This window comes from Schistocerca nitens, chromosome 10, assembly GCF_023898315.1.
Source record: "Schistocerca nitens isolate TAMUIC-IGC-003100 chromosome 10, iqSchNite1.1, whole genome shotgun sequence".
NCBI classification, from domain to species: Eukaryota; Metazoa; Arthropoda; class Insecta; order Orthoptera; family Acrididae; genus Schistocerca; species Schistocerca nitens.
The window spans coordinates 114881813-114894311 of record NC_064623.1 but is presented as its reverse complement, the minus strand read 5'-3'; the positions used below and the strand labels follow the sequence as shown (position 1 = coordinate 114894311).

Below are 12499 nucleotides of genomic sequence, written 5' to 3'. Positions count from 1 at the left end.
CCATTGCACATGCGGCCACAGATACAGGTGCCAGAGACGTTTATTAGTGGCACAGAGGTATCACATATGCATGGAATTAGATCTATGGCTGCGCGATCGATCCACACAGTGACACTGATGTATCATTGTGAGCTGCACTGTCATGACATCTTTGTGAGTTTATTACAGAAAATGTCAGATTCCATGATTTATCTAGGCTGAAGCCACTATATCTGTTAATTAAATTCGTCGTCAACCAAATCTGAAGGTGGCTGGACGGTATTCAGCCAAAATATTAGAAGAAGAAGTGGTATTTATGCAGCTGCATGCTCAAAATTTTTTGGAACACTCTTTGCACCGCGAAAAGGTGAAGATTCACACAATTTGGTAGTGTGACTGCTGGGAAAACGAGGGCACTGTCGGCAGTGGCGCCTGTCCAACCAGAGTTGTTGCATGATGGTTGTGTGGCAGCCCCTGCAGATGCTCTGCAAACATGATGCTGAGCTGAGGGAAAGGCAGTGAAAATGGACAGAAGGACAGTCTGAAAAGAGCGTAAATTTTCTGTAGCACCTTGTAGTGTGAGAGTGTAGATCCATGTTACCCTATACACGGTAATACGTCTTATAACTCCAACACTGCAGTTGTGTGTGTCATGTATGATTAGAAGTTGTTGTACAGTTACTTTTACTTAAATTAAAATGACAATACTATTTCAGATTATAAATACATAACATCACTTTAATATTGTTAGCAACGACACATTGTAATTAAACACACTAGCTATTGAACCATGTGTACTGCAGACACACGAGTAAATACAGTTTGACATCAGGCCAAATATGGTGTCAGTATTGTTAATAATGCCACATTGTGACTATAATCACAAATTATTGCACCATATTCATGGCAGACATGCAAATAAATTTGACCTCAGGTTTGAAGATGCTTTCTCACTATACAGATTATACGCCAGTAATATGGGTATGATGAAATTTAAGATTGTTTCATGTAGTAATGAACATGCTCCTATTGAGTACTTTTCAGTAACTGAATATTGTAGATACCTGGTATTTATTAGTAACGGAGTATTTTTGATTTCTGTGGAGTTTTCACGAATGGAATCTTGCTTCTGATGACACACATTACTTTGTAGACATCTGTATTATTGCTCTTGTTCTGACGTTCATGTACTTTGTAAATATGAGTACAAAAATGACTACAGGAGTAACTCTTTTGTGTTCTTTATTTTAACAATTACGAGAATTCATCCTTTTCACCGTACTCCACAGACTAGCCTCATATTAGCATACCTGTCAGCTGGTGGTGGCTGTACTGCCTGGTGACGTCCAGCGGGGTTCTACCCCAGTCATCTGCGGCCCTCCTGTTAGCTCCTGCCTCTAGCAGTGTCGTCGCCACATCTGCGTGGCCATAGTATGCCGCATCGTGCAGCGGCGTCCACCCGTCATCATCTCTGACGTTGGGGTCGGCAGAGGACGCCACCAGCACCTCCACCACAGCTGTGTGGCCATTCTGTGCGGCGTAGTGGAGAGGCGTCTTCTGCCAGTAGTTCCTGGCATCCACCACTGCACCAGCCTCCACCAGACTCCTCACTGCCTTTGTGTGTCCCCTGTTTGCTGCCCAGTGCAGGGCAGTGCTCCCGATATTGTCCCCCGTCCCCACGTCTGTACCGACGGCGAGTAGCTCCTCCAGCTCTTCCACTGTCCCCTGCTTAGCTGCCTCTATCAGCCTCCTGCCCTTCTCCTCTGCAGAAAGACTCCTGCACAAAACAGAGACATTCTCACAATTTTTCTCCAAACACATACACTTTATGAAAGAAACGATCTCAGAAGCAGAACTTCGACCTCTGGAAACAACTGAATCTACCGTTCTCTCTCTTCTACGGTACAGAATAATGGAAAGTCTTGGTATATTAAGGAACAGATTCACAGTGGTATTGTACTTTCAAAGTCTTCATTCACTCGCCACTATAATTACTACATTCCACCTGTAAAACAAGTCATCACATTTTGTCACACTGATTCATGATGGTGGCTTCCTTTAAGCTCAGTATAAAGCCGTTAAGCACGAAATGATAAGCTGTCAACAGGTGTTGATATACACTCCTGGAAATTGAAATAAGAACACCGTGAATTCATTGTCCCAGGAAGGGGAAACTTTATTGACACATTCCTGGGGTCAGATACATCACATGATCACACTGACAGAACCACAGGCACATAGACACAGGCAACAGAGCATGCACAATGTCGGCACTAGTACAGTGTATATCCACCTTTCGCAGCAATGCAGGCTGCTATTCTCCCATGGAGACGATCGTAGAGATGCTGGATGTAGTCCTGTGGAACGGCTTGCCATGCCATTTCCACCTGGCGCCTCAGTTGGACCAGCGTTCGTGCTGGACGTGCAGACCGCGTGAGACGACGCTTCATCCAGTCCCAAACATGCTCAATGGGGGACAGATCCGGAGATCTTGCTGGCCAGGGTAGTTGACTTACACCTTCTAGAGCACGTTGGGTGGCACGGGATACATGCGGACGTGCATTGTCCTGTTGGAACAGCAAGTTCCCTTGCCGGTCTAGGAATGGTAGAACGATGGGTTCGATGACGGTTTGGATGTACCGTGCACTATTCAGTGTCCCCTCGACGATCACCAGTGGTGTACGGCCAGTGTAGGAGATCGCTCCCCACACCATGATGCCGGGTGTTGGCCCTGTGTGCCTCGGTCGTATGCAGTTCTGATTGTGGCGCTCACCTGCACGGCGCCAAACACGCATACGACCATCATTGGCACCAAGGCAGAAGCGACTCTCATCGCTGACGACGACACGTCTCCATTCGTCCCTCCATTCACGCCTGTCGCGACACCACTGGAGGCGGGCTGCACGATGTTGGGGCGTGAGCGGAAGACGGCCTAACGGTGTGCGGGACCGTAGCCCAGCTTCATGGAGATGGTTGCGAATGGTCCTCGCCGATACCCCAGGAGCAACAGTGTCCCTAATTTGCTGGGAAGTGGCGGTGCGGTCCCCTACGGCACTGCGTAGGATCCTACGGTCTTAGTGTGCATCCGTGCGTCGCTGCGGTCCGGTCCCAGGTCGACGGGCACGTGCACCTTCCGCCGACCACTGGCGACAACATCAATGTACTGTGGAGACCTCACGCCCCACGTGTTGAGCAATTCGGCGGTACGTCCACCCGGCCTCCCGCATGCCCATTATACGCCCTCGCTCAAAGTCCGTCAACTGCACATACGGTTCACGTCCACGCTGTCGCGGCATGCTACCAGTGTTAAAGACTGCGATGGAGCTCCGTATGCCACGGCAAACTGGCTGACACTAACGGCGGCGGTGCACAAATGCTGCGCAGCTAGCGCCATTCGACGGCCAACACCACGGGTCCTGGTGTGTCCGCTGTGCCGTGCGTGTGATCATTGCTTGTACAGCCCTCTCGCAGTGTCCGGAGCAAGTATGGTGGGTCTGACACACTGGTGTCAATGTGTTCTTTTTTCCATTTCCAGGAGTGTACATCAATGAGAACAGTTGAAAATGTGTGTCCCGACCGGGACTCGAGCCCCGATCTCCTGCTTACATAGCAGACACTCTATCCATCTGAGTCACCGAGGGCACAGAGGACAGTGCGACTGCAGGGATTTATCCCTTGCACGTTCCCCGTGAGACTCACCAACTTAATGTCCACACACTGCATTCGTAGTGTCCCTGCCCATTACACACAGCAGACAATATTACCATCCCTTAAGAGTTCGGGCAATGCTTGTGTATCCAGCACAGAAGAAGAAGGTCAATGGCCGGTTAGCCTTAACTATATGAAGATGGTATCTGTTCCTTTGGACATGTGTGTGGACATTAAGTTGGGAATGTGGGTCTCACGGGGAGCATGCAAGGGACAAATCCCTGCAGTCACACTATCCTCTGTGCCCTCAGTGGCTAAGATGGATAGAGCATCTGCCATGTAAGCAGCAGATCCCGGGTTCGAGTCCCTGTCGGGGCACACATTTTCAACTGCTCCTGTCGATGTATATCAACTCCTGTCGACAGGTTAGGGTCTCGATTTAATTATTATTTCATTCTAAGAGAGCTGCACGGTCACCGATGGTATCTGTTCTTTCGGACATGTCCGAAAGAACAGATACCATCTCCATATAACTGTTAAGCAGTCGTAGTCCTCCACTAAAAAGAGATATCACGTGCAATCACTAGTAGCCTTCTGACAGTTGCAAATGCAACACAAAAAACCAATTACATCTCCAAGTACTTAAAGAATATCTACTTAGACAAGGCAGAAAGAAATTTAGTACTGTTAATCACAAATTTTTGACAGCATCCTAATCAAATAGAGGAAGGTACTCTTTACTCGGAAGTCATTAGGTCAAAATATTTTATGTATAGCAATGACACTACCTCGACTCTTCTATACCTCTACACTAATGCATGCTCATCCACAAGTGCTCACCTTTACAGATAAATGTACTTGCATCACAACACACACATACACATGCAATCAGTTGCACATACACACTTACTTCGAACCGAAATTCTTGTGGCTGCAACGTGTTTGAGGGCAACGGTAAAACGTGCAGGACATGAGAGTAAACTAAAGACTAATGCTTTTTTCAAGATTAACGTTCGAAATTCAGTTCCAAGTAAATCTTGACATTACGGACACTCTATCGATCTTACACAGCTGATGTACAAATGAGAAACTCACCATGTCATTTGCATGTGACAGTCTCACTACAATTAGTCTAACAGACAAACAATGAGTTACATGTGGTCTGGAGTAAAATATAGGAAAATATTTATAAAGTAAAGGCACTTATGAACAAATTCATTTTATCATTCTGCCAAGTGACATACCTCGCCTGATAAATTCAGTATCGATTAAATACTCTTATTTTTCTATAAATAAAGGGTGTTTCAAAATGAGTATCGCCACTTTAATGATTTGCAGCATTTATCGCATTCAGTTTACAATTATAAATAATATACCAAATGAAATAGCAACTCAAAGATGTTCGCTGCAGTGACAAAAGTCATGGGACAGCAATATATACATATACAGATGGTGGTACATAGTGTACGTAAGATATAAAAAGGGCAGTGCATTGGTGGGGCTGTCGTTTTTATTCAGGTGATTCTTGTCAAAATGTTTCCTACATGATTGTGGCTCCCCAATGGGAATTTACAAGCTTTCAACAAAGAATAGTAGTTGAAACTAGACACATGGGACATTCCATTCTGGCAATTGTTAGGGAATTCAATATTCCATAATCCGAAGTGTCAAGAATGTGCCGAGAATACCAAATTTCCTCTCACCACGGACAACGCAGTGGCTTATGGCCTTCACTTTACAACCGAGAGCAGTGGCGTTTCCATAGAGTTGTCAGTGTTAACAGACAAGCAATACTACGTGAAAGAACCGCAGAAACCAGTGTGGTATATACGACGAACATATCCTTCAGGACAATGTAGCAGACGACTGACTTGAGTGGCGTTGCTAAATCACGACATCGCCTGCACTGCCTCTCCAGGGCTCACGATCATGTGGGTTGGACCCTAGACGACTGGAAAACTGTGGCCTCGTCAGATGAGTAGCGATATGTGCCGGTAAGAGCTGATCGTAGTTTTCGAGAGTGGCGCAGACTGCATGAAGCCTTGGACCCAAATTGTCAATAAGGTACTGTGCAAGCTAGTGGTGGTTCTATAATGGTGTGGGCTATGTTTATGTGGAATCGACTGGATCCTCTGCATGTTCAACTACTTGCTGCCATTCATAGCTGTAATGTTTCCAAACAACAATGGAATTTTTATGGAGAACAGTGCACCATGTCACCAGGTCACAGTTGTTCTACATCTACATCTACATCTACATTTATACTCCGCAAGCCACCCAACGGTGTGTGGCGGAGGGCACTTTACGTGCCACTGTCATTACCTCCCTTTCCTGTTCCAGTCGCATATGGTTCGCGGGAAGAACGACTGTCTGAAAGCCTCCGTGCGTGCTCTAATCTCTCTAATTTTACATTCGTGATCTCCTCGGGAGGTATAAGTAGGGGGAAGCAATATATTCGATACCTCATCCAGAAACGCACCCTCTCGAAACCTGGCGAGCAAGCTACACCGCGATGCAGAGCGCCTCTCTTGCAGAGTCTGCCACTTGAGTGTATTAAACACCTCCGTAATACTATCACGGTTACCAAATAACCCTGTGACGAAACACGCCGCTCTTCTTTGGATCTTCTCTATCTCCTCCGTCAACCCGATCTGGTACGGATCCCACACTGATGAGCAATACTCAAGTATAGGTCGAACAAGTGTTTTGTAAGCCACCTCCTTTGTTGATGGACTGCATTTTCTAAGCACTCTCCCAATGAATCTCAACGTGGTACCCGCCTTACCAACAATTAATTTTATATGATCATTCCACTTCAAATCGTTCCGCACGCATACTCCCAGATATTTTACAGAAGTAACTGCTACCAGTGTTTGTTCCACTATCATATAATCATACAATAAAGGATCCTTCTTTCTATGTATTCGCAATACATTACATTTGTCTATGTTAAGGGACAGTTGCCACTCCCTGCACCAAGTGCCTATCCGCTGCAGATCTTCCTGCATTTCGCTACAATTTTCTAACACTGCAACTTCTCTGTATACTACAGCATCATCCGCGAAAAGCCGCATGGAACTTCCGACACTATCTACTAGGTCATTTATATATATTGTGAAAAGCAATGGTCCCATAACACTCCCCAGTGGTATGCCAGAGGTTACTTTAACGTCTGTAGACGTCTCTCCATTGATAACAACATGCTGTGTTCTGTTTGCTAAAAACTCTTCAATCCAGCCACACAGCTGGTCTGATATTCTGTAGGCTCTTACTTTGTTTATCAGGCAACAGTGCGGAACTGTATCGAACGCCTTCCGGAAGTCAAGAAAAATAGCATCTACCTGGGAGCCGGTATCTAATATTTTCTGGGTCTCGTGAACAAATAAAGCGAGTTGGGTCTCACACGATCGCTGTTTACGGAATCCATGTTGATTCCTACAGAGTAGATTCTGGGTTTCCAAAAACGACATGATACTCGAGCAAAAAATATGTTCTAAAATTCTACAACAGATCAACGTCAGAGATATAGGTCTATAGTTTTGCGCATCTGCTCGATGACCCTTCTTGAAGACTGGCACTACCTGTGCTCTTTTCCAATCATTTGGAACCCTCCGTTCCTCTAGAGACTTGCGGTACACGGCTGTTAGAAGGGGGGCAAGTTCTTTCGCGTACTCTGTGTAGAGTCGAATTGGTATCCTGTCAGGTCCAGTGGACTTTCCTCTGTTGAGTGATTCCAGTTGCTTTTCTATTCCTTGGACACTTATTTCGATGTCAGCCATTTTTTCGTTTGTGCGAGGATTTAGAGAAGGAACTGCAGTGCGGTCTTCCTCTGTGAAACAGCTTTGGAAAAAGGTGTTTAGTATTTCAGCTTTACGCGTGTCATCCTCTGTTTCAATGCCATCATCATCCCGGAGTGTCTGGATATGCTGTTTCGAGCCACTTACTGATTTAATGTAAGACCAGAACTTCCTAGGATTTTCTGTCAAGTTGGTACATAGAATTTTACTTTCAAATTCACTGAACGCTTCACGCATAGCCCTCCTTACGCTAACTTTGACATCGTTTAGCTTCTGTTTGTCTGAGAGGTTTTGGCTGCGTTTAAACTTGGAGTGAAGCTCTCTTTGCTTTCGCAGTAGTTTCCTAACTTTGTTGTTGTACCACGGTGGGTTTTTCCCGTCCCTCACAGTTTTACTCGGCACGTACCTGTCTAAAACGCATTTTACGATTGCCTTGAACTTTGTCCATAAACACTCAACATTGTCAGTTGTTTGTGATTGGTTTGAAGAATATTCTGATCAGTGGAGTGAATCATGTGGACACCCAGTGTGCCCAACATGTTTGGGGCATAATAGAGAGGACAGTTCATGTACAAAATCCTGCACTGGCAGCACTTTTGGAATTATGGACGGCTATGGAGGCAGCACGGCTCAAAATCTCTGCAGGGGACTTCCAACAACTTGTTGACTCCGTGCTACATTGAATTGCTGAACTATGCTGGGCAAAGGGAGGTCCAACACGATATTAGGAGGTATCCCGTGCCTTTTGTCATCCCAGTGTATACCCGTGCCCATGCATATGTACTGTTTCCTGTGTCTTCTGTTAGAAAGCTTTGGTAGCAAAGATGCCGACTAGTGAAAAAACATTTTTGTGTTTTACAGATAGCAAGAACTGAATCTGTTGCTACAGTGCAACATCCATTCCGTTTTAAGTTCTTTTGTAATTCACCAAGTGATAATAGTATCCATAGATGGTATTATCAGTTTGAAGACATTGTATGTCTTTCCAAAGATCAGTTTGGACAGCTAGTCGTGAATTAACAATTCCAGCGACTTCTGTGTGGAGACTTTTAAGAGATTCATACTGCTGTGTCCTTATCGTTTGCAGTTGCTACAAGCTCTAAAGCGTACAGCCTACAGTTTATGACCAAGATTGCAAGTGAAATGTTGCTGCATGACTATAAATAATTTCTCCATCGTGCCATCTATGATAATGAATTGACACGCATAACATCCATATATCCTCATCTGGGGGGGAGGGGGTCATAAAATCGCTACAGCATGGTACTGTTGTAACGAGACTCCCTTAAATTGAATATTATTGTGCCATATCCTGACGGAATCTTCTTGGGTCTTTCCCTTTCAGTGAAGCAACTGTAACTGGCGTTTCTCATCTGGAAATGCCATGTGGTTAGGGCCTCCCGTCGGGTAGACCGTTCGCCTGGTGCAAGTCTATCGAGTTGACGCCACTTCGGCGACTTGCTTGTCGATGGGGATGAAATGATGATGATAAGGACAACACAACACCCAGTTCCTGAGCGGAGAAAATCTCCGACCCAGCCGGGAATTGAACCTGGACCGTTAGGTATGACATTCCGTCGCACTGACCACTCAGCTACCAGGGGCGGACGTTTCTTAGATTAATGTGCTATACCTATGGCACATTCCTCAGTTAGAAGAAGCTAACTTTATTTAGCAGCAAGATGATGTGCCCCCTCACTGGTATCTACCTACATCTCTATCTATATAGTTACTCTGCAATAATTCACAATTAAGTGCCTGGCAGAGGGTTCATCAAACCACATTCGATCTGTTTCTCTTCTGTTCCACTCTGGAAAAGCGCGTGGGGAAAACGAACAATTTAATCTTTTTGTGCGAGCTCTAATCTCTTTTATTGTATTATGATGATCATTTCTTCCTATGTAGGTGGACGCCAGTAAAATATTTTCTCACTCTGGGGAGAAAGTTTGTGATTAAAGTTACAGGAGGATATCCTTCTGCAACGAAAAATAACTTCATTTTAATGGTTGCCAACACACCTCATTTATCATATCCATGGGACTCCAATGATACAAAATGAGTTGCACTTCTTTGAGCTTTTTCAATGTCCTCCATTAATGCTATGTGATGCAGATCCCACACTGCCCAACAGTACTCCAGAAGAAGGTGGTCAAGCGAAGAGTAAGAAAACTTTTTGGCAGACCTGTTACCTTTCCGGGGTGTTCTACCAGTAAATCAGAGCCTTTGGCTTACTTTCCCCACAACAATATCTGTGTGATCTTTCAAATTTAAGCTACTTGCAGCTGTAGTCCTTAAGTACCTAGTTGATTTTACAGCCTTTACGTTTGTGTGATTTGCTGTGTAACCAAAATTTAGCGGATTCCTCTTAGTGCTTACGTGGATGACTTAACACTTTCATTATTAGAGTCAATGTCAATTGTCACACCATACAGATGCCTTGACAAAATCATTTAGCAATTGGTGTTGATCATCTGATGGCTTTGCAAGACAGTAAGTGACAGCATTATCTCCAAACATTGTAAGAGACCTGCTCAGATTGCTTCCCAAATCATGTATGTAGATCAGGAGCAGTAGAGGGCCTATTGCACTTCCTCGGGGAACGCCAGATATTACTTCTCTTTTACTCTACGACTTTCCGACAACTGCTGTGAACTGTGACCTTTCTGATACGAACTCACCAATTCAGTCGCACAACTGAAATGATACTTCATAGGGACGCTATTTCATTAGAAGTTGCTTGTAAGGAATGGAATCAAAAGCCTTCTGGAAATTTAAAAATATTGGATATCCTCTATTGATATGACTTATTACTTCAAAAGTATAATGAACTACTTGTGTTTCACAAGATAGATATTTTCCGAACCCGTGTTGCCTTTTTGTCAATAACTCATTTTCTTTGAGTTAACTCATGATGTTCAAAAACAGTATATGTTCAAAAATCCTTCAGCAAATCCACGTTAGCGTATCGGTCTGTAATTTGGTGGATTACTTCTATTTCCTTTCTTGGGTATTGGTGCGAATTTTGCAACTTTACAATTTTTAGGTGCGGGTCTTTCAAAGAGAGAGCGGTTGTACATGATTGCTAAATATGGAGCTGTTGTGTCAGCATACTCTGAAAGGAACCTCACTGGCATACAGTCTGAACCAGAGGCTTTGCCTTCATTATGTGATTTAAGCTGCTTTGCTACACAGAGGATATCTCCTCCTAAGTTACTCTCTTCAGCAGGTGTTGTTGTTTTGGAATCTAGACTATTTCTTTAGACTTCTTCAGTGAAGGAATTTTGGAAACTCTGTTAAGCAACTATAGTTTACTGGCACTATCATCAGTAGCGTCACGCAGTGAAGGTGTTCGTTGCGTCTTGCCGCTATTGTACTTTTACATACGACCAGAATCTCTTTGGGATTTCTGCCACATTTAGAGACAGGATCTCACTGTGGAAACAGTTAAAAGTGTCTCACACTGAAGTTTGCATTAAGTTTAGAGCTTCTGTAAGTCTTCGGCAATCTTGGGGATTGCTTATAAATTTAGCATGCATTTCCCGGTGCTTCTGTGACAGTGTTCTGACCTGTTTTATTCACCATGGTGCACTGCTGTCTATACTGCTTCTTTGAATTTAAATCACATCTGGTCTCTGTTAGGAAGGTGCCAAGCGAATTTTTATCTGCTATTTCTTAATAGATGTATTTTGCATTATTTGGTAGGTTGGGGTGTCACGGTTTTCACTCTCTTTTTAACTTCGATGCGGTCACCAATCACTGTTTTCTTCATGATGCTCCCTATTTGCTCAGGATGTTTGTTGCCAAGAGGTCAAGTATGTTTTTGCAGCCATTAAAGCATCGGTGGGGTCTTGAACTAATTGTTCAAAATAATTTTCTGAGAAGGCATTCTGTACCATTTCGGGCATTTTACGCTTACTGCCAACTTTAAACGTGTGTTTTCACCAACATGTTGAAGATAAATTGAAGTCATCACCAACTATAAGTGTACAAATAAGGTACCTACAGTTTATTCCAGTTGTCAGGTTTAGCCTCTACCCATACCAAGTTTCAGGGAGTATGTACTTCAATTACACTACAAGACTGCAATAAATGCCCCACAACTATCTGTACTTAATCTACCCTTTCAGAAACAGTTACCTCCTTTGAAAAATTTTGGTTGAATTTATTTCCAGCTTTAGTGAGCTTTCCGTACATATAACCATTGAAGCTTCAGTGCTTTCTATTAGCGCATGTAGCTCTGGTTGTTTTCCAACACAGCTACAATGATTTATAACTACAGTATCGATTGTTGCTAGATCTACTTTCTTGTGTTTTCCCTGCATCGTTTTAGACTGACGCCCTTCCTGTTTCCCGAGACCCTCTAATTAGAAAATAGCCCCAGTCTCCTCCAAACAGCCTCCACTATGTGTGCAGCGGCTCCCCTTAGTTTAGCGGACCCCTGACCTGTTAAACAGAATCCTGGAAACCTATCACACAACGGCATAAGTGAGAATTTTTCTTTGCCACTTCACATGTCCACAACACCACCAGTGAGCATCATTATGCGATATCTTCAGTACATGTACATTTTCAATGTAGTCGTACCATGAGCATTTGTCTAAGTACAATAACAGGCAAGTATTGTGCACATCCAAAGTCTTCACCTGCCTAAAATTAAGGTTTGACCTCTGGATCTCTTTGGGAATCACATAATTTAAATACTTTCCTTAGGAGTGAGCTGAATCAGACTAATTAGCTACACTGTTGAACCAAAACGCTATGACCACATGCTTAATAGCTTCTTTGTCTGCTTTTGGAATGAAATACATCACTGTTTCTGTGTATCAGGGATTAGACAGTGTGTTGGTTGGTTTGTGGAGGTATGTGGCTTTAGATGTCTACGCACAGGTCATGTAATTTGCGTAAGTAATGGGCCGCTGATCTGCATACGCTGTGATGGCACCCTACAGCGACCCAGATGGGTTCTGTAGGATTTAAATCAGGCGAATTTGGTCGTCAATTCATCAACGAGAGTTCACTATAACATTCCTCAAACCACTGTATCATGGTTCTGACCCTGAGACACAGACAATTAT

At 44.0% G+C, this 12499-nt stretch overlaps 1 protein-coding gene across 2 annotated transcripts in view; it reads right to left on the bottom strand.

Annotated features, from left to right (window-relative positions):
• Positions 1-795: 795 nt before the first annotated feature.
• LOC126210487 (ankyrin-1-like) overlaps positions 796-12499 on the bottom strand; it is a 57301-nt gene continuing 45597 nt past the window's right edge. For both annotated transcript variants that reach the window (XM_049939720.1, XM_049939721.1), the window contains exon 6: positions 796-1756. In XM_049939720.1, the coding sequence (XP_049795677.1) occupies positions 1276-1756 (481 nt within the window). In that variant the 3' untranslated portion in view covers positions 796-1275. The remainder of the gene's footprint in view (positions 1757-12499) is intronic.